This window comes from Micropterus dolomieu, linkage group LG08 (assembly GCF_021292245.1).
Source record: "Micropterus dolomieu isolate WLL.071019.BEF.003 ecotype Adirondacks linkage group LG08, ASM2129224v1, whole genome shotgun sequence".
NCBI lineage: Eukaryota > Metazoa > Chordata > Actinopteri > Centrarchiformes > Centrarchidae > Micropterus > Micropterus dolomieu.
In genome coordinates this window covers 12015084-12042860 of record NC_060157.1, presented here as the reverse complement: position 1 = coordinate 12042860, position 27777 = coordinate 12015084, and the positions used below count along the sequence as shown (strand labels likewise).

The 27777-nt window shown below is 37.6% G+C and overlaps 2 protein-coding genes across 2 annotated transcripts; both read left to right on the top strand.

Moving 5' to 3' along the window:
• Positions 1 to 1420: 1420 nt before the first annotated feature.
• Positions 1421 to 12122, top strand: cdh26.1 (cadherin 26, tandem duplicate 1). Its single transcript, XM_046056935.1, has 19 exons — positions 1421 to 1447; positions 4475 to 4534; positions 4630 to 4722; positions 4828 to 4989; positions 5069 to 5216; positions 5505 to 5674; positions 5775 to 5903; positions 6022 to 6207; positions 6322 to 6587; positions 7209 to 7351; positions 7467 to 7697; positions 7789 to 8010; positions 8231 to 8349; positions 8491 to 8565; positions 9289 to 9345; positions 9616 to 9690; positions 10256 to 10294; positions 10469 to 10540; positions 11025 to 12122. Exons 1-19 carry the CDS (start codon positions 1421 to 1423, stop codon positions 11241 to 11243), a joined length of 2493 nt encoding a protein of 830 aa, XP_045912891.1. The 3' UTR covers positions 11244 to 12122.
• Positions 12123 to 16117: 3995 nt separating this feature from the next.
• Positions 16118 to 26628, top strand: LOC123974683 (cadherin-like protein 26). The gene is made up of 19 exons (XM_046055526.1): positions 16118 to 16153; positions 17634 to 17753; positions 17862 to 18008; positions 18312 to 18456; positions 18587 to 18753; positions 18913 to 19044; positions 19161 to 19343; positions 19849 to 20144; positions 20258 to 20400; positions 20496 to 20717; positions 20878 to 21105; positions 21314 to 21466; positions 24212 to 24303; positions 24437 to 24538; positions 25177 to 25287; positions 25437 to 25532; positions 25985 to 26044; positions 26191 to 26274; positions 26348 to 26628. Exons 1-19 carry the CDS (start codon positions 16118 to 16120, stop codon positions 26558 to 26560), a joined length of 2730 nt encoding a protein of 909 aa, XP_045911482.1. The 3' UTR covers positions 26561 to 26628.
• The last annotated feature ends 1149 nt before the right edge of the window (positions 26629 to 27777 follow it).

The following is a 27777-nucleotide window of genomic DNA, read 5'->3' as shown; positions in this document are numbered from 1 at the left end:
CATGACCCTCTGTGACACATGGCTGTTTCTACATGTCTCATTTTAACTGGGTGAAATAAACAGAATATAAATATGAAGTGATCAGTAAAGATATTTGTAGCAAAAATAAATCTTCCTTTGTGAGGTTTTGCGAAACAGAAATATTCTTAGTCTTTACTCAGACACTTACACCACTGTCAGCATGGAGCTTCATAGGAAAGCTTGCAATAAAAAAGATATAATTGCCCTCTTATTAAAAAAGAAATTCCAATGAAATTGGGTGAGGAACTTAGCCTGGGTATCAGACAGTTTTTTTTCTTTGGACACAATCCATCTGCCCATTTTGATGATTTTACAGCATTTATTAGACTGACAAATGTAAATGAACCAACAAAAACAGGGAAGCTGCATGAGCTGCATGCAAATGTGGATTCAGTTTTTTAAAAAATCAGAAAATAACTCATCAATAGTGAAAATAATTATTATAAATTATCATTATTTATGGAAAATAAAACCATTGAAACAAGGTGAGGGATTTTTTTTTTCAATGAGGGTTCAGACATTTAGAATACGGGTCTGCTCTTTTAATACATACTCAAGTACTTTGGAATTGCCAACCTCTGAATTGACGGGAGCTTATAGTTATAATCTCTGGCATCATCCCTGCTCACAATGAAAGACATTACATGGATGGAGAGCCTCAAAGATCTGCCAATTGACATTGCTTGGTGAGCTGGACCCAATCAAAATAAAAAAATAAAAAATAGTTTTGTTCCTTGGACTCATCCATGTCAGTTTGAAGTGATGTGACATTAAGACAGAACAACAGAAGAAAACACACAAATCTAGAACCAAATGCTGTCCACATCCAATATGTGTATAAGAATGTGCATGTGGAAGAGGACAAAATATTCTGAATGTACGTGACTGATTGCTGGTTAAATGAGCGTGGGAGGGAAGTATTACGGCACCAGTGGGTTTCAATTGTCATTTCAGTCACTTTAATACTTTCAGGGCCTATGAAACTGAACTACATTTGCATGTGATGTAGGTCAGACATAAATAAGACATGGTAACCTGAGACATAGAGTTAGAGGGGTGTACGCCTGAGCCAAGCCTGTTTCTCAGGCAGGAAGCACAGTATTAACTTATACACTCCCAAAATATTTAGATATAAAAACAAATACATAGATGAGTATGCACAAAGCACAGCTCCAACTGGTTTTGTCCTACACACAAATTGTATGTATAAACACCACATCTAACGTCGCGACTTCACACATATCTGCACACATGAAACAAACAGCCCTCTGTTAACTGCAAAGTCAGCCAACCTGCTGCCTGCAGGCATTGTGGGCTGTCTTCAGCGCTACTCATTTTCAAGCTGTCTTTGACTCTTTTGGAGTATTCACACGGAGGATTTCAAGCAGAGCGGCTCAAGATGAGGACCATTGCCCTCTTCCTCTTGGTAGGCATGAAATACTGAATTATCTGTAGTTATATATATTTCATATAAAAGGCATCATGCTGTTTAAACAAGCAACATTTTGGTTAACAGTGAACACAAAAAACCAAGTGAATGTCTGGCTACATCTATCACAAAGTATTTGTTTTTAAAGAGTTGTCTAGCTTGTGATTACTTGTGAAGTTGAAAATAAGGCATAGAATGTCAACATGCACAGAAACAGTACATCACAGACATGCAGTTACTGATTTTCAATCGGTTAAAAGCAGTTGGATGAATTCATCAAGCGAAACCAGTTCTATGGAATTACATTATGGAAATACAGGTTGTGGACATGGTAACATGAGCTCCTTAAAACCCATTGGAGTACAACAACACTTAACAAAGACACATATATTAAACAGAGTTGTTGTTGTTGAATTTGATTGGGTTATAATGTACACGTTTTACTGTTATTAAGTTAGTTGCTACTGCATCTGTCCTATCTTTTGCGGTTATGCTGAAAGGCAGTTCCATGCATTCATCCATCTTCAACTGCACATCATACGTACAGGGTTGCGGGGGAGCTGGAACCTATCGCAGCTGACATTGGGCGAAAGGCGGGATACACCCTGGACAGGTCGCCAGTCCATCGCAGGGCCACACATAGACAAACAACCATTCACACCTAAGGACAATTTTAGAGACACCAATTAACCTAGCCTGCATGTCTTTAGACGGTGGGAGGAAGCCGGAGCACCCAGAGAGAACCCACGCGGATATGGGGAGAACATGCAAACTCCACACAGAAAGGCCGGTGTGTGGAGTTCAAACCGAGGTTTGAACCCACAACCTTCTTGCTATGAGGTGCACCACTACCCGTACCCGGCTGAAAGGCAGTTCTTTTTAAAAAATCAGTTTTAACAACTGAATGCAACTAGAGATGTCTTTCTCTAAAAATATCCCTAAATACTTGTACTTAATAATTTGCTCCCGGTGCCTGTATGAATTAAGTTGGATATTTAGGTGTTTAGGTGTTACACTTCACTTTCCAGTAAACATAAAGGGTTAATTTGCAAGGGTTCTCTGTTTTTATTTTTTATTTTTTAATTATGTTTTTTGTGCACTCAAGGAAATGTCAATTAAACATGTAGGGGTTTATTCATTTTAAGAATGGCATTTATCTGTTTTTGCAAACAAATATTTCATTTGGTTCCCACACCAATCACAAAGGTATTTGTTAATACACACCTATTCTAGTGATATGCCTGCTAGCAAATAGATGTCACAGACAGGATGGGAAAGCCATGTTCATGATGAATATTCTTGATGCAGACCTCTGAATCGCCATCAACATCACCACATCTTCATTCAAGTGAAAACCAATGAAAACCAAGTTGCTTTCAGTCTGATTATGAGGTGACTTGATGTTGCCCTGAGAACACAGTGATTTGAAACACCTGTCCTAAACACTATTTACTGTCTGTCAGTCTGATTATTGGTAGCTTTTATCCAGAAGAAGGTGTCAGATGTCAGACACTGATATTAAGAATTTAGAAATAAAAATAATAAGATAGCAACCATGAGCTACAATGTCTATGGTTTGCTCCCAGCTGGGGCACTTTGTTAAATGTGGTTACCTAACTCTCTCATCCCTCATTTTCTGCCACTATTTATACTGCTATTTAAAAAAAACAACAACAACTCTTGGGAGGGAGAACTAGGACTCCAACTTAGTGACTTAGTGGTGGCAGAAAGTGATTGATGGACTAAGAACTTTCATCTTCTTTTTCATCGTCTTTTACTAATTGACTTTAAGGTTGTACACAGGGTCCATTTTTCAAAAGCAAGACTATCTGTTCTTTTCCCAGAAGTAAATAAGAAGTGGTGTTGCAGTGGATAAGACACATACCTTTGGTGTGGGAGACGCGAGTTCTATTCCACATCCACTAATGTGTCTCTGAACAAGATTCTGAACCACTCATTTCACCAGAAGTGCACAGTCTCTGACATATAGAGCAATTGTAGGTTGCTTTGGAATAAAGTGTCAGGTAAATGTAATAAGTGTGATAGGTGTCTGTTCCCAATTATACAACTTTTGGTCAGGTTATTTCAAAATAATTTTAACTATAATAGGAATACATCTTCACCCATGCCTCTTAATTGCTTTTCTTGGGATCTCAGACGAGTCAGGTCGAATCAATTTGACATAGATCTTTACTTGCCAGACGTCTAATACTTTTACAGTAGAAGTCTCCAAACCCTCCGTCAGTTTCACAGTGCCTCACTGATGTTATGTTTTTCTTGCTATGTTTTTCTTCTTACGATGAGAGGAAACACTGACATGTTTTTTTCACATTTGGCAGCCTTTTCAATCATATTTTATAGGCTTGCAGGTCCTACCAGTCTAAGTTCTCTTATATTTTTCTGTGCGTAGGTATGTGATTTCAACTAGGCCAGGGTGGAATGGGGTTTGGTGGGTTGTGTGCCTTTTGTCCTTTTTCTCTTTTTCTCTTTAAAGTCTTAATTGTAAAGAATGCCCATTTTCATGTAACTTGATTCACTTTCCAATTAAACAACAACAACGATAAAACATTTTAAACTCATTCACATAGGCCTACTAACTATCTTTGAATTTTTGGCCACGGGCCATTAAGTTCTGTTTTAGGAAGGCTGTGGGATACACTTGAATATCACTGTCAGTAAAAGTATCTGTTAAATATGTATTGATCTGTCATCTCTCCTCTAATAAAGGCATACGATTAAAAATAAGTTTAGTGACTCACATGCCTTGCTATTAACTGAAGTTTTGTTAGATGTGTTTCCATTAAAATTTCATTAATAGCTTCTTTGATTGATTTTATGAAGACCTAATACATCTCGTTATTTTCTCAGTACTATCAATTACTGTACTGCTCAAAGACAAATTAAGAGAAATTGGTTGGTTGCTCTGGTTTCCTCCCACAGTCTAGACATGCAGGTTAGAAGAAACACTAAACGCAAAAATGTGAAGGTAAAAACAAGTATCACTATCCAGTTTTTCTGTTGTAGGTCGCATTAACAGCCCTGGCAGAGTCTCTCCATGGCGACCGCAGCGGACGTGTCAAGAGGGTAACTGTTTCATGTTTGGAATTCCTGCTAAAATGTTTTGGTTCCAGCAGAAATTATAACCATTATATGTTTGATCAACATTCTGGGTTCAACAGGAGCTTCTGGTGCGTTCCAAAAGAAGGTGGGTGTTGTCGACAATTGAACTAGAAGAGGAAGATAAAGGGCCATTCCCCAAACAAATTTCGCAGGTGAGGACATTATTTTGTAAATGAAATTAATGGTCAGTGAGGCAGATCCTGGCTGGGCAATGCATGCAAATAATAACAGCTCAATGGTGTGTGTCTTGATACTAGATGTTTAATGACATGAAGGACTATCAGGGGCAAACGCACAAGTACGTTATAAGTGGAATGGGTGTGAATGAGGAGCCTCTGGGAGTGTTCCGAATGGATGAACAAAACGGAACCGTCTTTGCTCTTAAATCTGTCGACAGAGAGCAATACGAAGTTTTCAAGGTGAGCTAATACTGGTTTACCAATCCTTCTGATGATAAAATACACTTTACACAGATTTTAACCATTATTTTACCCACAGATTAGGTTTGATATCGTGGACAAACAGACAGGGAAGAATATAGACAGGGAACTGGCTTTTAATGTAGAGATAAAGGACGTCAATGACAACCCACCTACATTTTCTACATCCAGATATGAAGAAAATGTGATGGAAAATACTCCAGAGGGTGAGTATACAGTTGCGCAAATGACTCATAAGAGTACTATGAGCATATTTTCTGCCTGCAGTCACTGAGTATGACACGTCAAAGTAAAGTAAATTAACACAATAAACAAGTATACGTCTATAGAGGACTTCTTATGAAGTAGGGGGTTAAATAAATATGTGAGAAAATATTAATCAAACCTGGGCTGCCTCTTTCATCCTCTCTTCATTCATACTGTGTACTTTTTCTCCCATTGCCCACTTCCTACTTTTCTACAACATGTTCGCTCCTCTTTGTTTCTTCTTGTAGGATACTTGCCAGTGCAGCTGCTGGTCACAGACAGAGATAAGAGGAACACATCTAACTCTGAAATCACTGTCAGTGTGATTAAACAGATCCCTCAAGAGCCTAAGATTGGTTTGAAGATGATCAGTGCCAATGTGCACCAACTCACCTTTAAAGGATGTTTTGACTATGATGTGAGTACTCACAACAGTGGGCAGTACCATACAGTCCATGGTAACAAACATGCAGATTTGTCAATACAATATCTAAAATACCATATTTTATATATTTCAGAAAGAAAAGAAGTATGAAGTTACTGTTCAAGCCAAAGATGCTGGAACACCGTCCCTTACATCCACTGCTGTTGTTATTCTCAATATTATTGACACAAACACTCATCTTCCAACATTCAAGGAGGGAAAGGCATGTATAATAATAATAATAATAATAATAATGATAATAATATATTTTTTTAATTATTATTATTAAGTCGATTTTTAAAATGATGTTTGATGTTGAAGATACTGTTCTGCCCGTCCAGTACCAAGGTGAAGTGGCAGAATCGGCCGTCATCAACGATGTTTTGAGAGTTGCGGTAGAGGACAAAGACACTCCTAAAACCCCTGGCTGGCGTGCAAAATACTTCTTTATTAGTGGGAACGAGGAAGGAAACTACAAACTTGAAACTGACCCCAACACTAATGAGGGTATTCTGAGTGTCATCAAGGTAATTCTGTAAATCTTCGTTGATTTACAGTGGGCCAAGCTGAAATCCAACAAAGTTTATCTTTTATCATTAATGGCAGCTGCACTAGTACTGACCTTGTTTTTTTTCTTCCAGGGGAAGGATTTTGAGAAGACAACTTTGACCAAACTGCAGATCGGGGTAGAGAATGAGGAACCCTTATTTGTTTGTAAAGATAAATCTATTGGTACATCCACACTTCCGCAACCAGATTCAGTCAACATCACAATGAAAGTGGTTGATGTCAATGACCCACCTGAGTTTAAGAGAAAAACAGAAGATGTGTACCAGAAGGAAGAGGAGGAGCCAGGAAAGGTGCTGTTCACTCCAGAGGTCCATGATGTCGAGAATAACAACATCAGGTTGGTGACTACATACTGAATTAATAATCTGTGTACTGTGAATAGAGCCCAGTTTATACTGGATTTTTCTGGAAAATGAGAGTTAAAAAAAATCTCAATGTTTGCTTTTCAACATAAACACACACCATAACCTGACTTTTTAAAAATAAATTTACACTGTTTCCAAATTACAAAGACATATCGTTGGCATTTCTGTACAGTAAGTTTAGTTTAGGCAAGCAGATAGCCATATGGATATATCCTTAATAACCTAACTGCCAATGCATTGTTCAGGCCGTAATTGTGAATTTAGGAAATTATGGGAAATTACCTGATAATCTGGCATACTGTATAAAATAAAACTTACTTCATCTAATTATAATTATGTAGCACCTCTGTCAGTGCCTGCTTTTGTGTGCTAATAGAAATACTGGACATTTTAAATGCCAGTCTAGAAGTTGCACACAAACATATAAATGCATACAACCTTTCACAGTCTTGCCACCCACATGACCTTAGGTTTGAAATTGTCACTGGGGTCATTTTTTTAATTGTAGCTACACTTTTGGTTTTCAGCAGCTGCAATTCACTGTGTTTACTTACTATGTTCTGCTCTACTTCCATTTCTCCTCCTGTGATTAGGTATACATTGTTAAAAGATCCAGCTGGCTGGGTGGCCATTAATAACAAAACAGGACAAATCACATCAGCTAAGAAGATGGACAGAGAGTCTCCCTATGTTAAGGACAGTATTTACACAGTCATCATTGCTGCCACGGATGATGGTATGAAGGAGCTCTGCTGTATATTAACAAACACAAGCTGTATGATATGGTCCACTAGTAAACTAAAAGCCTAGGTTAATAAAGTGTTTTCTATTTTATTTGCGTGGTTACCAAGGTGAGCCTCCAGCCACAGGTACATGCACTGTCCTGATCCACATTGGAGATATCAATGACAACTTACCTAAGCTGGTCAATAATCGCACCATTATGTGTGGAAACAAGGTTAACAAGGTCATGGTGCCAGTCAAGGACTTAGACATCCATCCCTTTAGTGGGCCCTTCGTCTTCTCCCTGGGAGGTGATGACAAAACTCTGAAACAGCAATGGAAACTAGACCCAGCCTATGGTTAGTACATATCTGTAAACCTATTTACTAAAAAAACTAAATTGTTCCAATTCAAGTATATCTACACACCTCTCTTTTCGTCCTTCACCAGGTGAAGAAGGTGGGCTTATTAGCCAGAATTCACTACCTTATGGTAACTACTCAGTGCCCCTGGAGATTCAGGACCAACAGAACATGATTGGACGTGAAACTCTGGTAGTGATGGTGTGTGATTGTGGAAAGGGGGACGTTTGCCTTAGCAAAAAGCCATTGTCATCCCGCCTTGGGGTACCTGGCATTGGACTGATCTTTGCCGGACTCCTCTTATTTTTGTGTGAGTATGGCAATCATTGGAAGAATTAATAAAACCATAAAAGTCATGCTCGATAAACCTGCAGTGACCGTCAAAGTGTCTTTGTATCAAGTCATTTAGATGTAAATCAACTTCTCTGAGGAAATTAAGTTGTATTTTGGAATTTTTAATTATGAGGAAGATTGTTGAAAATACAAAGTGCACACTCTGTTCTCAGTGTTATTTTGATGCATGTCTGCAGTATTGCTACTGCTCTTTATGTGTGAGTGTGGAGGGAAAGAGCACATTCCCATGATGGAGGATGAGGGCAGCCAGACACTCATCAAGTATAACCAAGAAGCAGGGGCCTCCGAATGCAAGGTGTGTAGGTTGTGTTATGTGTGTGCAAATTAGAGGGAGTAAGACAGTGACATCATGCTATATTACTCCACCAATCACACTGTCTTACCAATTTTTTGGGTACCTTATCATATTATTTATTGTTTCTCTCTTCTCTGCCAGGCTGAGCCAACTCTGCTCCTAACGCCTACAAACAGTGTGGCTGTGACAGACGGCCTGAAACAGGGCACCATGAAGGTACTCTTCCTCTCCCTCCTCAGCCTCTCATTCCCCTTTTTGTGGTTGACTTTTTTCACAGACCTTTTTTCACAGACCTGACTTAGGTGTGTAAGTGCTGCCACAAGTTCAAGGTGTGTCGAAAGGCCTCAGTAGATAAACCAAAGGCGTTACATAAAGAAAATGGCCAGTCTTAAACAGCTACAATGAACAATGTTACTTTCTTTGGTCTATCTACCTGAAGTGATGACAGATAAGACAGGTATGTGACGTAAGAGTGTACATAATGTATGCTGGAGATACATTAATGCATTAAATTAAAAGGTTTGTACAGCACTGAGTAACAAATAGCTTACAGGAGGAACTTTAGCATGTGGCATGACACGATACAAAGAAGACATCTTGGACTGCCTGGAATACCCACAGAGAGGGACAGCTTTTTCTCTTTTGGATGCACTGATCACATTTACTGCAGATAACTGTGAAGCATTGGAGTATTGTAGTATGTGAATGTGAGATTTGAGATTTGTGGTACACGAGCAGATGTATAACTTTAAGGAATTGAGTGAGCGTGAACTGTTTTTTACCCCAGAAGTTTTATTTTCCAAGAACTGATCTTGTGGCTGCTGTTCAAACACTGAATGAAGCGCTTAAATGCCATAGACAAAAATACAAAGCCATTTTTACTGGGCTCTGTTTCTAAGGTTGCTTCATTAATTTGCTTTGCTCAAATATATGTTTAAGGTGGCCCCAGTAATGACCCAGATCATGGATATGTACAACAACTCAGGGCCCACTATGGTGAGTAACAGGTCTTTAAATGGTCTCCATTGTGTGTTTGCAATTTAAGACAATGAATTACAATGATTCAGAGTAATTGTTGCACCGTTTACAGCAGTGGGACTTGTTCAAATGATGATTTTCAAACAATAAATTAACTAAGAATAAACAGTGTTCATCTGTTTTAGCAGATTTGACCTAAAAATCTGTAGCTAGTACCAGGCAAGGCCTCTTGCTGTCCTTTGCTACGCTCTTCCACCCTGATTTAACCTGACTGTATATCCTCTACAGATCAACTCCAACATGAACCCACTGGGCATGCAGCGTCAAAGAAACAGTCTCAGAAGCTACGGAGGGCAAAGCATAGTGAGTAACAACAGCTGTGATGACAATATCTATATCTAATAATGTAACTTAGCATCTGTGAGATCAATTGCTCTGATAGGTGTGTTTTATAGATAATCTGTACAATACCAGCTTAAATCCACAAGGGGATGCCCCAACTTGTTTTTTAATGCTACATGTGTAATCATTTTCTACAGTCTATGTTGCACAAAGGCACATTCTAGTATAAGCAGGGGTTTGTTTTCTGGACCCATTTGTTTGTGTGGTAGTCTTTTTGCTTCTGTCTGTCTACTGTAGTGGTTTTATTGAAATAATTAGCTTTTGGGACAGATCTGGATTCAGGGCTGATGTCCTGAAATCACTTCACAGAAAGACAGATAAAAAAGCGGTCTTTCTCACCAAGGAAAAAATATAACCCAGGTATTTTATTGTTATTACTGAAATGAATCCTGAGGCAATTTTCATCAAACATTTTCATTTATTTAAAAATAATTCTAGCAAGTGCTATCTGGTTCCAGTAAAAAGAAGAAAAGAGTGAGAGAGTGAGAGTTGTTAAGACTGAATCTGTTTATTTCCTGAATTTCAGTACTCTACCTGGACTACAAACAGGAACAACACCTACAAGGTAAGTATTGCTCTTCATTGAATTAGTGTGTTTTAATAATTATGTAAAATATAAACCTCTTTGACTGCACTATATATACTTCCTATTGCATATACAGTGTGTTAATTAAGCAGTGGGGAGCCCATACGTTATATTTTGGCTTTGAGTGCTCACAATCCTCCTCTCTGTGAACAGGGACGATCATCAACGTACCAACGCTCTTTCAGCCTGCTGTCAAATCAAAACATTGCAGATCACATTGACAGGGTAAGAGAGCTTGTCTCACATCTCACAGATTTACATAGGGCGTGCTATGTGAATGCCACCGTAAGACACTTGACTTTACTGGGACACGCTGAAGTATCCTTGGGCTGAACCCCAAATTGCTCCAGATGGTCAGAACAGCAGGTTCTATGGTAGCTGGCTGCTATCAAATGCGTGAATCAGTAAATTGTAAAGGGCTTTAGATAAAAGCTCTATCTAAACAGGAGCCATTTTACTCAGTAAACTGTAATCGCTGCACAGCCCTGACTGGTGTACAGGCCGAATGCTAATATACTGTACATAACACAGATAAAAATAAAATCTTGGTTATCTGTTTCTGCTTTGAGCAATGAAATAAGTAGTCAAGTGCCATGAATATAACATCATACATGCAGACTGAATGTTTTTTAGATATATTTTGGTCTGACCAGTTTTTGACAAAACTACCCAGAAATCCTTTTTTGACTCCTCAAAACTCCTCCCACAGAAACTGTACATGATTAATGGAAACCATGTAGAGCACCCAGTGTACCAACCCCACGAGTATGCCTACGAGGGACAGGAAAGCGAATGCCTATCACTGGATCAGATGTCACTCAGCAACCTGGGAGATGATTTGAAGTTTCTGAATGATTTGGGGCCAAAGTTCAAGACCTTGGGAGGCATCTGTCACCAGACAATTCAAGAAAAAAAGATAGAGCTTTAAAGGGTACAGCTGAACTAGGATTTTTTTTTTTTTATCAGCAAAGTTGTTCTTAGATAGACCACAATGTTTGGATTTTGTACTTGTGCATTTCAGACTCAAACATCTCACATATTTTAGAGATCTTATTCTATATCTGATATCTATCCACACAACGAGGATCATATTGTAGAGGTTGCACAAGATGGAATTAATGCACTCCACAAATGCTCTGGTGATTGTGAAATGTTACGTTGTGACTGGGTGTGTTTGCTTGGCTTTTAACTTGTTTACTTTAGGTGTGGTTGCTGCTACATTGCAATGCACATCATTTCTAACTCTGGAGGTTTTGTCATTGCAGTGTTATTGTGATGTTTTAAACTGTACGTTCATCTGTGGCAACCGGAATATTTCATATTAGACACAATGTTGTGTATAACTCTTTTGTAAAAAAGCATTCATGAGGACCAGCAGAAAGCTGACTGGTTGAAATCAATATTGGTCAACAGTAATTGTTCAGTGGTATGGTTACTAAACTGAGGTACCATAAATGTTTGTTGCCCGTAGTTAATGATCTGGTGATACAGTAGTATGGAATTAACACTATGTTTGTATTGCTTTTTCTTGTGTGTTTTTTTTAATCTTAAACATGAACTCTTTTATAAAATACATTAGTATTTGGAGAGAAATTAGCATTTGCCATTACTAAAACCTTTGGGTTGAAATCTTTTTACCTGTGGGGTGGGTATTATTTATTAAAGCAACTATATTAAAAAGTAATTATACCAAACTAGCAACATACTGTACCACTATGCATACGACATATAATATAAATTTGGTCTGAAAAACTATAAAAAAAACTTTGTATTCATTAATTTATACTTGCATGTTACTTGTCTTACCTAAAGACTATGACATTAATTGTAGGAGATGAAGAAGTTGTTGATGAGGGAGTGGTGGCAGAAAAACTCTCACACAGCTTGTCAAAAGGGCAGTGAGTTGAGTTGACTGTGCTGACACCCTGAACATACTTCCAGTGACAATCCCACCCAACATTGTGTAGCGTTCTTGAGAAGTGTTTTTAAAACCAATGACACCAGCTGTCTACTGTTTTGGCATAGGTGTCATTTACACTGGGGACACATGGGGACATGTCCCCACCACTTTTTGAAATGGCTGATTTTGTCCCCACCACTTTTTGAAAGCATTTAATAAAAGTTTTTTGAAAATTAGCTTGCAACAAGAAATGTTAAATAACAAATAAAAATTCTATGAGAAAGGTTTACTTGCACAATAGGAAAACAAAGAAAATGCAATGTAAATATAGAAGAAAACAGATCTGCCTTGTCCCAAAAAAATAACTGGTGAACTAAAACAAGCTGATTACTGCATCATATTTAATAATAATTTTGTAATCTGAATTGTCACCGACCACATGAATTTTGTTTCCCTTCGTGTAAATAAGAGACATTTCCACCATAAATTGGTGCAGAAAATGTCTCCAGAATACAGGAAATCAAGAGTTTAATGCTTAAGATCTTCTGGGGGAGTACCCAGAAGACCCTCGTTATGAATACACTTCAGTCACAATTTAGAATAATAGCTTATAGCAATGTTTAAAGTTATATTTATAGTTATAGTGAAGTGGTTGTCTTTAATTGTCCACTGCATCTGTTAGGGCCTGTCCATAGGCATGTAATTATGTTGAAAATGTTCAAAATTCATACAGATTGTTCATAAAGTGAAGAAACATAAATAAAAGATGTTTTCCTGCGCAAACTTCACTTTACTTAAAGCAAACAATAACATGTTATAAGGTCTTATAATTAGTTCATATGGTATTATGTCCACCTGTAATATATTATACAGGGATAAATATTTTAACACTTTATTTAAAGCAAACAAAGACATGCTATATAACTTTAAACATTACTATAAGCTATTATTCCATTTTATGTCACTAATTGTAAATGGTGACTAAAGCGTATTCATAACGAGGCAGAGTCGGTGGTTATAATGTACTATGGAACATGGTCGGAGATTCTTGCCGCACATTGTTATAAACTGGTATTAATATTAGTTATGAAACATTAAATCAAAAGGTCATAATACATTATGAACTTCGCTATAGAGCCTAATGCATGTTTGTAATTGATTATAACAACTGTTATAATGTCTTATGGACGCATTATATCGTGTTAAATATATACATAAGTCATTATCGCAATGACCTTCATAGAAAGTGTTACCAATATTTCTTCAAAATACCATTGAAATATCTTGTTGTCTTCTTCTCGTGACTTCAATATTGTGCATTCTCACATCTGGTGGACTGAGTGTTTCTTCACATCCCTAATATGAGCCCTTAAATGTCTCCACCACTTTTCAACACAAAGAGACATCTTTGTGTTTTGGTACTGTATAAACACCACAGGCCTACTGTGTATGATGGTTTTGTCAAGACCTGTTCTTATCTTCAACTCCCTGTATGCTGCCAAAGCTACCCTGTGGGATTTGTCAGTTTATCATGCCATGACATTCACATTTTTACATTTTTATTCATTTAGCTGAAGGCATGTGTCTTATCCATTGCACCATCAGCACCCACATACGCGGCAGATCTGTTTTTTTAATTAATGGTGTGGCACAAAGAGTAACATGCAAATCTGAGACTCAGACCCAAACTCGTTTGACCCACATGCATAACCCATAAACAAACTGAAGATATGTAAAGCATGTTTTTTACTTATGTTCAATTTCAGAACAATAAGTCAAAAGAAGACATGAAAAGTTCTGGTACTTCCGGCTACAGCAGGAAATGTCAAATTTATGCAAACACCAAATACACACATTATAAAGACTGATGAACACCAAAACACGCAGTGGAGCATAAAAGTAAGTCAAAGTCTTCCCCTCAGTAACCATGGAAATAACAAGTTTGAGTTGAATCTCATCAATACAAGGTATGGTCATTATTAGAGATTACAGATTACAGATTGGTGTTATAATGACATTTGTAGTTTGCAATCAGAGCTTTAACCCAAAATAACACCTCTCTTTCTTCATAAAGGAAGTACTGCTCCATACTACAGTCTACAATGCTTAATTTCCCATAAACTGGACAGCAAGACCCTCAGTGATACAGCATGGAGGTTATGAATGTTTCATTCTGGGTGTTGTCCAATTACAGTTATCTTCTTTCTTGAGAAGTGATTTCATCAGGACTGTTGCTGGTTCTGTAGCTGCCTTGCATCACTGTACACACCACCACCCTAACCCTCCCAGACACATCATCCTATGTTTTCTTTGTATTCCTGTGGTAGTCATCCAAGCGTTCAGTATGATTAAAATAACAAATGCATTCCCACACTCTAGCTAAACCAGATTTCAGCAAAGTAGACTTTGTTGAAGAAGCCTCGTTTTACCATTGTCACAAACTTCTAATCTCAGAGTCTGACATTAACTCTATTACTTCGGTGGCGAATTGCTTAAGACACATACAAACCTTTTTTAAACGAAAGAGATAAACTAAACTAACAAAATTTTGTTGATGAACTGGACATAAGAAATACAAGCAAGCAACCATCAACAACACACATTATTTGGACTGATTAACACCAAAAGACACAAGGCAGCATGAAATATTGCATCTCAAAGTTATAACTAAAACACTTTGTGGCTGAAATGAAATGTGTAGTTTGTAACATGACTGTTAATCTAATACATCTTACAAAGAAAGTGTTCTGCCAAACCGTACAATAAAATGAAGCATTTACAAAGAGGAAATAACCAATTCTGAGGCCTTACAATTCTGCCAGATCTGCCTTAAAGGCAAGTCTGGTCAAGTTTATTTGTTACCAGGAAATCATGTGCATCTCTCAATTGGTTCCATAGAAACACAACAGCAACTAGTCCCAATGCAACACAGGTTCACTACACTAAAAGTGAACTGTGACGTAATGATTAAGTAAAAAGCTTTTTAAAAAGAATATCTCTCTCTCACAAACACACACAAACAAGGCTGAACATAGAACATGCTGTACCCACAGGAGGCTGGTTATGGTCTTTGGAATAGAGGTTTATTGTGACCCACAGTGTTTTCATATTATGTAATAATAATCTGATGTAATTAATATAATCATGCAATTGTTTAGTGCAGGTCATTCAGACCAAAGCAAGAGTCAGTGACATAACTGGCTCTAACTCTGTCCTGGTTGTCTTATCTATCTTGGTAGGTGGCATTATGAAAAACTGGGAAAAATAGTGTAAAATGTTTCATAATACTGAGCTTTTAAAAGTATTATTTTTAAAGCTTAACATATCAATGTATGTTTTATTAATTTATTTGATATTATACATAATAGCCAGTATGGAGACCAACCCCATAGTAACTATAAGCTAACTGTTTTCAAAAATAAATAAAAAATTATGATCATTATTACATTTTGTAACATACAGTAACATGAGAAACTTGAGTTTCTTGAGTCTTCTCATCATATTTATGTAACTTTATATTAACACATTTTCACACACGCACACACACATAGTACTTTGTACACACATGCAGCTGCTATGAAGTTTTCCTCACTTCCAGGCTGAACATGTAAAGTTGCTGTGAAATAAATTTATTATGACACAGGCCCTCCCACTCACAGGTAAACTGGAACTATGACACAGGCCCTCCCACTCACAGGTAAACTGGAACTATGACACAGGACCTCCCACTCACAGGTAAACTGGAACTATGACACAGGACCTCCCATTCACAGGTATACTGCAGCTATGACACAGGACCTCCCATTCACAGGTATACTGCAGCTATGACACAGGCCCTCCCATTCACAGGTATACAGTGAATACTTCATTGTCAAAGGGACAACACATAATCTGGATATGCTATGGAGACAATACGCCTCAGTCTTTTCGTGATGCTGGTAAGAATTTTACTTAAGTTGCGGCAAAAAATATTTTAGACAATGCTTACTTTATTCTGATCTTGCTTCTGCTTTAGAATCCAACCACTACAAACCATGTTTTAATTCAACTCGTTCTAGCAACATGGGGGCTTTACGGCTTTATTATTTTAGGCAAGGGAAGGTAAGGCAACTTTATTTGTATAGAACATTTCATACACCACGGCAATTCAATGTGCTTTACATGGTACAAAAAATAAAGCAAATGTAAAAGATTTACAATTTTAAAAATGTATAAAAGAACAGGTAAAGATAAAAGAACAGCAAATACCCCCACATTTAGATGCACAATTTAATTAAATTAAGAACCATTTCAAAGAATAGAAATTATGGGTATAACAGCTATAAAATTAAGACAATTAGGATGTTACAAATAAACATTTATCTGTCATAATGACAACCAATGCAGCAATGCTGTTATGTCTGTCAAAATGATAGCTTGCTGTCTCATCCCTTTTGGTCATAGATTTATCATTATATACGTCACAAGGTTGTAAAACTGACTGAAAGTTTGCAGTCCCTGCAGGCTTAATACATAGAGCATACCAGATAATTACATTGACATTACAATATGGTAACATATAAAATAAATACACTCAAAGAATATAAGCCTATATAGTTTTTTATATCCAAATATAAGGAAAATAAATCCGTAGTGAATTTTTTTAATTTGCATTTTGAGAATGTAAACAGCAGTAACAAGATAGTGACGATAATATGGTTTTCATCTTCACATACAAAGCCTGACATTTGAGAAACAGTGTCCATCACTTTGACTGCGTTTGAGCACCAAGCATACGCCTCTGCCTCCTCTCATCTTCTCGGAGCCTTGTGCTCTGTCAGCTTGGAATGTGGTGGGCACACCGAGTGCTCAATCTGGGATGTTGATGGAGCAGGTCTCTGCAAAGATGGGGCATTAGAGTCTCAGACTTCTTGTTGCTTGGCCAGTCTGTGTCCCATTTCGTCATTAACCAGAGGCAGCCTTAAATCCAAGCTGGACCATGATGCACCCGCTGTGTTACCTGGTCTGTTTGATCTGGCTGGCTCAAGGTCTGCTGTTCTTTTATCCAAACCCCGGCTTGCTTTTCTGATGTCTTTTAAAGGTGATAGGTGTTTCATTAATGAAGCCGAAAAAATGAAAATAACAAATGAAAAGCAAGAATGTTGCAGAGTTTAAAGAAGATACAGCATCTGCATGTACAGCTATTCCAACAGTCAAAATCTCCTGATCCAATCGATTTGAAAAATTTTGGCCTATCCTTTAAAATCAAATCCAATCAGACATCGTGTTCTGGAAGAGGTGTTATGCACACAACCTGAGTGACTTGTTTAACATCAGTTAAAAAGAGCTTACTTACTTGTAAAAGTTAATCATAATACACAAAAACTAAATCAAAGTAAAGTAATCTAATGTAAGTAATGTAATGCAATGTTTTTGCAGTGTTTGGGAATCCACAGGTCATCTTCAGATATTTTGCACCGACAAAAGAGAACCTGGATTATTGATTCCTTCAGAGTTGATGAGGACTATGAAGGACCTTTCCCATATTCACTGGGCAAAGTGAGTATCTACAGAGAGTCACAATGCATGGATATGAATTGCACTTATGACAAGATGCAGGAAGAGCATTACAGAATTCGCTGCTGCTGTGTTTTTCTGACTTTACAGATTAAAGTTGAGAAGAAACTCGTCCTTTTCGAGATACATGGTCAAGGTGTTGACAAAGAGCCCACAGGCATATTAAAAATCAACAATAGCACAGGGGAGATTTTTGTGCATGGCCCCGTGGACTATGAGAAATTCAAAGTTTTGAAGGTTAGAAAGAATTTACTAAAACAATATTATTACAACAATCTCCGGTGATCTCTGGTGATGGAATAGTGGATAAGACACATGCCTTTGGTGTGAGAGACCTGGGTATGAATCCACTGTGAGATACTAATGTGTACCTGAGCAAGACACTTAACCCCTACTTGCTCCAGAGGAGTGCGACCTCTGACGTATATAGCAATTGTAAGTCGCTTTGGAGAAAAGCGTCAGCTAAATGGATAAATGTAAATGAGTGAATGTGCTTGGGGTGTGGTGTAAGGTTTCCTAATTCTTGCCTTTTCATTCCAGCTAACGTTTAAGGCAATCGATACACATAAACATGTAATAGACACGCAGCTTGGCATTGAGATACAAATTATCGACTCAAATGACAACCCTCCAAAGTTTGACCTTGAAAGGTACACAGTCAACCTTAAAGAGTCAACACCACAAGGTAAACTGCTCACTTTTAACAATTTCCTTACGTAATCCTTATTACTACTATCATTTACATTAAACAAAATTGTATTAATAAAAAGAAATTAAAATAAAATAAAATAACTCCTTTCGTCTGATACTGACAGGCACTGAAGTGATTACCATTATGGCAAGCGACTTTGACACTGGAAAAAATGGAGTGTTTGATTTCAAAATAGTCTCAGTAACTCCTAAACCACATGAGCTGGAGTTCTTCTTAAACCAGAGAAATAGTACTGGAAGAATTTCATTTAAAGGGTGTTTGGACCATGAGGTGAGAGGACTCATTGCTTCATGGAAAATATAAAATCTGTTGATCTTGGAACATTCATCTCCTTACATTCGAATAAGGCCAAATTATATAAGTTTGGTTTTATCTTTTTTTTTATTATTCATTTTAAAAATGAATTAATAATTGTTTTTAACCAATCAGAAAGCAGATACATACACCATTGTAGTGGAGGCTAAAGACAGGGGAGAAAAAAAACAGCTCTCCAGCTCCTGCACCATCATAATCAACATAGAAGATGGAAATAATCACCGTCCTAAGATCACAGGGCAAACAGTGAGAAATTACTTCTTTCAGTTACCTCGAGTAAAAGGCAATGACAGCTGTTATAGACAGCCCATATTACTATAGTCTCTTTTCACAATAAAAGTTTAGTTTATTTTTTACCCCAGGGTCCTGGGAGAGTGAAAGAAGGAGAGGAAAATGTTCTTGTTTCACGTCTGCAAGTTACAGACGAAGATATCAAAGGTACAGGGGCCAGCAGAGCAAAATATCAAATCCAAGGAGACACAAACAACAACTTCATTATCACTACTGATCCTGAGACGAATGAGGGACTACTGTATGTGAAAAAGGTATTTTGTCTTTTATGACAGATTTTTGACACTACAGTCCAACAACTGTTTGGAGACCTGAACACATTTTTTTTAAATAGTATGCACACCACAACCTCAGGTATCTGGACTTGGATTCCCGAATATGCTGTTGTACCCACAGATGCCCTTTGCTGATGCCTGTCCTTCAGATATCATGCAGCATTGTTAATATCTACATGCACATCCACAACAACTATGTACCTACTAAGTACCTTTCTTTAAAATGTTACTGCAGCCATTTCAACCATGGCTTTTCCTTCAGACATCAAAACATCAGCCTCACTGTGGAGTGGAACTGCGCAAGCAGTTCTTATGAATGCTAAGTGAGGCTTAAATTGATATTCTTGAATGTGGTGATTCATACTGTCTAGGGATTTTAACCACTGACAACCTGTGGATGATGAACCTTATGGCTGTGACATATGATGTGAAATATTTCAATATTTGTCTTCAAACCAACATTAAATATTTAATTATTTTATAGCCTCTAGACTATGAAGACAGCCCTCAGAAGAACCTGAATATCAGTGTAGAGAATGAGATCCCCTACCACTCATGCAAAGTGGTGAATCGTCATACCACTGGTCTTTGGCAAGTAGTCACTGACAGTGGTGGTCGATCTACCTACCAAGTGACAGTGGCTGTGGAGGATGTCAATGATCCTGCAATATTTGACAATCCTAACCAACAAGTAACGGTGGTTGAGAATGTTGAGGCTGGACAGTACCTGGCAGTATTTACAGCTAGAGACCCTGACTTTGCTGCCGCAAAGACATTTTTGTAAGTCATGAAGACACTAGCTACATGTCCCTTTTACAAGACAACAATATTGTACATGTATGAAAGTCAAAAGAGAACTTAAAAATGTCAAACACAACTCATGTGTGTTTCAGATTTCAGAAAGGAGAGGATCCGGAAAATTGGGTTACAGTGGACAGTGTGACTGGAAAGATAACCACAACAAAGATCATAGACCGAGAGTCACCCCATGTGAAAGACAATACCTATAAGGTCACAGTATATGCTGTTGACAATGGTATGACCTGGAGTTGTTTTAACTTTCTGTTTATGTTATCAAACATGTTTTCTTTACCACATTTCTAAAAATATACATGTGCTTTTGGTCACTAGGTAAACCCCCAATGACAAGTACCGCAACTCTCAGCATTCATGTTAGAGATGAAAATGACAATAAACCATACCTGGTTGTAAGCACATTTGACATGTGCCAGTCTGATGGACCCTCTCTGGCCAACATCACAGCCTTTGACTTAGATGAAGAGCCCTACGGTGGACCTTTTCGCTTCATGCTTCTCGGAGAGCGGGGAAAGTGGAGGATTGACCCTGAGGAAGGTATGCTATAGTTCTGACAACTCCTTTGTGATTTAAATGTAGCTAAGGTCGTATAAATTGTGCAAATAATGTCTCTGCTATCAAATTAACCTCTAAGTCAAGTTCATATGCTATCCCACAGTGAATCTTTATAATATGTCAATTCATTTTGCATGTACAGGGTTTTCAGTCAACCTGGTAAAGGAGAACACAGTTCATTCTGGACACTTTGAGCTGTTGCTGAAAGTGTCTGACCTTCAGGGCGTGACCGCTGTCCACAACCTGTCCATTACTGTGTGCAACTGCTTAGACACAGCGAGGCCAAACTGCCACTTCCGCAAAGCTACTGGCACTGCATTAGGAGAAGGAACACTTGGGATTATCTTTTTCAGCATACTACTGCTTGCAGGTATACGTTAATCAGAGAACACTTTATTTTTTAGTTTTAAAGTTAGAAATGTTTTAGATAAAAATATACATTAGATAATATCATAATTATCTTTAAAAACAGACTGACATTTTGGTCATGAGCCCTTCCTCTAGTAAAAGATTAAATAGCCTCGTTTAAAACATAACACTGTATGATTTGATCTGTGTGTGTGGTTTTTGTATCCCAGGTATGCTCCTTTTGGCTTTTCTGGTGTCATGTAAGACACAGAGCATAGCAATCCCAGGAGAAGACTCGGGACAACATCTGATGAGCTGTAACATTGAGAATCCAGGAACTGACTGCAAAGTAAACATTTTGATTACAAAAGTACCTCTACTTGGTTATTACTATAGGCTAATACAAAGACACACACAGACAAAAACAAATTTGTTTATTATTAATATTACTACTGAATCTGAGTAATGCCACCAGGTTTAAAGAGTTAGATGTCAAGAATTTTTCTGAGCCATGACATTTTGCAGTGCATCAAATTCTACCATATTTCAAATGGTGGCATATAGTATTAACCACTGAAATGCTAGATTTTCCAGTCCAAGAGTGCATCATCAACCATGAGAAAGACACATCAGCACAGACAAAGACAAACACACATTTGTGGGATTATTAAATTCATTCATTAAAGCATTGCACTGTATAGTTGTTCGCTCTGCATCATAGTATTTGTCATTGTACTGGATTTCTCCAGAATGGCATACCCCAACTTTAAGTTGTTCATCCTACAACAGCAGTATTGTACACACTTAAAAAATGGAACTATAGTTTTGACTTGTTGCTGCAAAATCTTCAGACTTTACATTTTCAACAGGTGGCTTTTGGGCCATTAAACCAAGTATACAGTAAGAATGGGGAACAAATCCAAACAATATCTCAATCTTCAGCAGTAACGGTGAAGAAAGTAAGTTATGTAAAATATACATTAATAACAAGCTTATGAGGTCATAATTATTATTATTATTTAAACTGAGCTCACACTTTATTTGATCAACATGACAGATAGGCACTAATAAAATGTTTTTCACTTACTTATGTGTGGTAATGACTTGACTTGCTTTTTTTGTAGTCATTTACCAACACAACAAACTCTGCAGGGCTTCAAGCCCATTCAGAGCGTGTCATATCCAAAACTGGACAACAGCAAGGGAACCATTTGCATCAGGTATAGAAATTATTATTATGATTGTCACAAATTGCTCCATACACTTGATTATATAAGGATGAGTCTTGTGATATTCTTGATTGTTTCACTCTCAACAAATCCAAAGAAAAGACCAAAACCAGCAATGTATAAGTACTGTCTGTGTATAAAAGCCTTGTTTGTTTGTGCCATAGAACTCCATAGTTAATATTAAAAATATAACATTGCCTGGGTGACATTTTCCTTCATTACAATGAACATGGGCACTATGGTTTACTGTGAGTTTATCCCATGTACACTATCCTGCTGTGACGACTGAAAAGACTCTTTAATATATACTATGTGCTCTTGTTGAAGTGATGTTTGCTAAAAACTACAGTACCGAGTTGTCTTAGGAAATAACATACCCTTTAAAAAAAGAAAGTACATATTAGTGAAAGGTTTTTAACATTGTTTTTATTTTCGTTTTCACTAACAAACAAATGAGCTTGGCATTTAAAGTCACAGATCCAGTAGCCTGGAAAAGTGAAAAGGAATTGCCAGCCTTATCCTTTCATATTTTTCTCATGTTGTATAGTGACTAATGGACACAAATTATTTTAAAAGTGAGGTATTGTCATTGCTGGATGTGTTTTTTTTCCCCAGTTGATAACTGACCCAGTAAGTGAAGCATCACAAGCCTGCTCAGACAGCACCCAATTCCAAAGAAAAAACTTAATGGAACAAAAGTTTACATGTGGGAACTCTCTGCGTTGGGTACTGAAATAATTTTTATTTTTATTATTATTATTAGGGCCCAAACAGTGGCCGCTGGAGGACCCTATTGTGTTTGTTATTAAAATTATTCTTATTATTATACTTCTTCTTCCCTATCGGACGCATTGTTGGGGTGCCTAGCATGCATGAAAAGTTGTATAAATTGGCACACACGTCTAAACTGGTGAAAATAGCGATCTGATATGGGTCTGATACGGGCGCACAAAAAAGGCCACCCTAACAATTTTCAAAACCAAAGCCCCCTCCTTTCTCTTTGGCCTACATTCGCCAAACTTGGTAGGTATATGTATTGTGTTCAGACTTAAAAATAAGCCTCTTGGAGCCATACCCTAAACCCTTCAGGAAGTCAGCCATATTGAACTGAATGTGCGTCGATTTTCCATTTACACCCTCTGTATTTTAATGAACTTGTCTTAGGGATATGATCAGATCAACTTCAAATGCGGGCTGTGCCATCCCAAGACCCTTGTGATGTTAAATTGTGAAACTTTTTTTAATTGATCAAACGGCGTGTCCATGGCATGGCGTGGCGTGGGGTTCAATTTTGATGATTCGCCATGAAAAAGGAAAAAGTGTGTAAATCGGCTGAACATGGTCAGATCTGCCCCAAACTTCACATGTTTGATAAGAGTCCCGCCCTGAAGACATCTACATGCCAATATCCAGTCATAGTGAAAGCGCCACCTATTGGCAACAGGAAGTGACATGTTTTATTTGTTGCGGAACTCCTCCAGGATGATCCGACTTGGCTCAAAACTGTCTAAAATTAGTCTTAAGACCTACATGATGTGAGGTTTCAAGCTTGTGACTTAATGTAAAACGGCGTTGCCATGCCAACGCATTATTCGCCATGAAACAGGAAGCTGTATTTTGAGAGGCTTAGGAAGCTTGAAATCTCACAATACTTTGTACACACATTAGAATGGTTGTGTTGTGTAGTCTGATAACTTTCAAGGTCATGTGTCTCAAAAAATGGCTCTATATCGCCCCCTACAAGATTTCAAATTTGTAGGCACGTGTAGAATGCCAGGATTTAAAAAAAATGTCTCTTGGAGCCATATGATAAACCCAACAGGAAGTCGGCCATATTGAATTGAAAGTCTGATTTTACCTTGTTTATAGGCTCCGCATTTTAACAAACTCCTCCAACAGCTTTAACCCGATCAACTTCAAATGCAGGCAGTGCGACCTTAAGGGCCGCACGCAACGGATACACGGGTGTGGCACACCCCGACGAGCGGGAGGTGTTCGGGCCCGCTCATCGCTGCTTGCAGCTTTAATTATTATTATTATTATTATTATACACTAATTAATGTTTTTCAGTAACTTATGTGTGTTCATGAATTGACATGAACTTCTTCGTTCTTTTTTTTGCAGTCATTCACTAACACAACTGCAACAACTGCTGCAGTGCCACAAGCCCATTCAGAACATGCCATATCCAAAACTGAACAACAGCAAAGGAACTATTTGTATCAGGTACAGAAATAATTATAGTTATTGTAGTTATTTTGTCAAAAATGGTACCATTCTCATGAAGTCCTGTGATATTTTAGATGCTTTCACAGTCAACAAATCCAAAGAAAAGTCCAAAACCAGCAATGAATTGATCCCAATAACAAATACTGTCTGTTTTGCCAAGGCCTAATATGACTTTTGTCTGTGCCATAGCACTCCATCGTTAATATAAAAAATTCAACATTGCACTGTGTGACATGTTCCTTCCTTACAATGATCATGGGCACTGTAGTTTACTTTGAGTGGATCCCACATACTGTATATCATCCTGCTTCTAAAGATTTACAGCAACATCCAAAATGAGTCTTCAATGTATGCTATTTACTCTTGTTTGAGTGGTGTTTACTAAAAACTACAGTTCCCATTACATTTCAGTAATAAAAAATGAGCTTGGAATTTAAAGTCACAGATTAAGTATGCTGGGAAAGTGGAAAAAACAGACTAACACGTCTCTTTGTTTTGGTCTTGTCATGAGATTTGTTGACAACCAAAAAACTATAGAACAAGCTGTCCGCCTTATCCTTTCATATTTTGTCATGTTGTATAGTGACTAATAGACACTTTTAAAATGATTTAAAAAGTAAGTTTTTGTCCCCCAGTTGATAACTGACCCAGTAAGTGAAGCATCACAAGCCTGCTCAGACAGCACCCCGTTCCGAAGAAAAAGTTTCAAGGAACAAGAGTTCACACGTGGGAACTCTCTGCGCTGGGTACTAAAATTATATCATTATTATTATTATTGAATCTGAGCTCACACTTTTCTTAATCTCTAATGCACCATTACAAATGGGCACTAAGTAAATATTTTTCAGTTACTTATGTGTGGTCATGACTTGACTTCTGTTGTTGTTTTTTTCAGTCATTTGCTAGCACAATAACTTCTGCAGTTCCACAAGTCCATTCAGAACACACCATATCCAAAACTGAACAACATCAAAGGAAAAACTTGCATCAGGTATGTAAATTATTATTATTATTATTGTTGTTGTTATTTTGTCAAAATAGCACCCAACTCCAGATTAAAGGATGAGTCTTGTGATATTCTAGTGGCTTTCACTGTCAACACAAAGAAAAGTCCAAAACCAGCAATGAATTGATCCTAATAACAAGTTCTGTCTGTGTAGCCAAAGCCTCACAGGATATATAATGTTTGTCTGTGCCATCAAACTCCATTATTAACATTTCATAAAATTTTCTGTAGTAACAAATGAGCTTGGGATATGAAATCACAAAGACAGACTAACACACTGTTGGTTTTGGTCTTGTCATAAGTTGAAGAGTTTGAAGAGTTTAAATAGTTAGATGTCAAGAAGTTTTCTGAGTCATTACATTTTGCAGTGCATCAAATTCTACCATATTTCAAATGTTGCCATTTAGCATTAATCACTGAAATGCTTGATTTTCCAGTCCAAGGGTGCATCATCAGCCATGAGAAAGACACATCAGCACAGACACTCTATGCGTGGGGTAGTGCAATCTAGACTATAAGCACTTTTCCTGTGAAATTTTACATTATTTAATTTTTTTGATATTCATTCACTATGAAATTTTATCACAAGCAGACAATGATGAAACAACTGAATTCATGCAAATTTCTGCTTCTGATCTCCCAGGGTTGGGTGGGATACGGCACATATTCACCAGACCAGGAGTTTGGTGTAGTCCAACATGGAATTCTGTTCAAAGTACTAAATACGGTAATGACAAGAATTAAATCAATAGGGTAATTCTGTTTCTTTTAAATAAATGCATTCTCTTCCACTACTGTAGATGCTGTCCAATCTGCAGGCACCAGGAAAGGAACTGGGTGATTATGACCCTCATGTGTATGCTGAAGAGGGAGACATGCAGACCAAATATGAGCTTGATGCCATCTCCATCCCTGATGTCACCTTTGACTTGGATCTAGACTTGAATTTCAAGTTCAATACTCTGGCCTCAGTCAGCATGCCTGGTGAAAGCACTGCCTACAGTACTGTGTAATAGGAAAACAGCGACTCTGACTGAAGTGGAAAGCCAAAACACTAAAATGAAAACACATTAGTAAAACATGTATCATTTTATTTTTGATCAATCCATCCTGAAGTGTAATACTGTATATGGTACTTTTAGCATAATCTTTCAAGTGACTCACAACAAGTTTTGCTACCTATCTTACTGACATCAGGGAAAAATGAAAGACTGTGTGTGAAAGTGTAAAAATTAAAACTTAATTAACACCTGGCGCATGTTACCACAGTTAGTGGAAACTATTCATAGTTCATTAGCAATGTTACATAAACCCCACCCTAAGATCTCTGCTCTGTCATAGGTGTAAAACGGAAGAAGTTAGTGTTGCTTTTATTTTGGTAAAAAAAAAATTGTTGTATGTTTTCGGTGATTCTTTGTGCCATTTAATTTCGCTAATAGTCTGCCTCCTGAGAACGAGTGAGAGCCACCGCTTAGCTATAGCCTCAGTGAGCTAACCCAGCAGCACAAAGAGGCCAGCAATGGCAAAGAGAGGCAGCCAGGAAAAAACAGCATGAAGAGCCAGACACACCCACACACATACCTGCACAAATATATCAATAAGCAATTGTTGGGTTGACTGTGACCAGCTGAAAAATGTTGACATATTGCCCAACCCTAGTTGACAAGACAGGGGACTACATTCTCTAGAGGTCACAAAGAGTAAAGAATGCTTCCATAGACATAACTATATGAATGTTGATCAAAACTGCACTGATTTCATCTGTAAGAAACAACAGATTAAGCGAAAGGGACAACGTGTCTCATAATGCAAACTGATAGGAAAACTGTCTGTCTGACACATTTATCTTCAGTTAAACCGGGTTCTCTTAGCCTCAATTTACACAAAAATCCATGTCATATAACTCTCACATACTCCTGACTAATCCACATATCCATTTAATTCTTTGTTAACCCTTATCTGGTTAAAATATTAATGTGATTACTGTGTTGAAAATATAGCGCATGACATGACAAACACAAAACTTTTTTTGAAAAGGACTAGGCAAGTTGAGTGTAGTCATACAGCTACAGAGACCTTTTACACAATCATAATGTACAGCAATGACAGGGTGGGTGTTTTACTTTTCTTTGGAATTAAGACTTATTTTAGGGTTGTTTTTTTCATGCACTATTTTATCCTTTGCTATAATTACACAATAGACTACAAACTTGTCATTCACTCACTGCGA

What these genes read in the sequence shown, in the direction of transcription:
- cdh26.1 (XM_046056935.1), top strand. Translation starts at nt 1,421, where the DNA reads ATGAGGACCATTGCCCTCTTCCTCTTG. An exon ending in TGAAACAGGGCACCATGAAG is followed by an intron (nt 8,566 to 9,288) that starts GTACTCTTCCTC and finishes TATATGTTTAAG; the next exon opens with GTGGCCCCAGTAATGACCCA. An exon ending in ACAGGAACAACACCTACAAG is followed by an intron (nt 10,295 to 10,468) that starts GTAAGTATTGCT and finishes CTCTGTGAACAG; the next exon opens with GGACGATCATCAACGTACCA.
- LOC123974683 (XM_046055526.1), top strand. Translation starts at nt 16,118, where the DNA reads ATGGAGACAATACGCCTCAGTCTTTTCGTGATGCTG. An exon ending in AGTATATGCTGTTGACAATG is followed by an intron (nt 20,401 to 20,495) that starts GTATGACCTGGA and finishes TTTGGTCACTAG; the next exon opens with GTAAACCCCCAATGACAAGT. An exon ending in CACACCCCGACGAGCGGGAG is followed by an intron (nt 24,304 to 24,436) that starts GTGTTCGGGCCC and finishes TTTTTTTTGCAG; the next exon opens with TCATTCACTAACACAACTGC.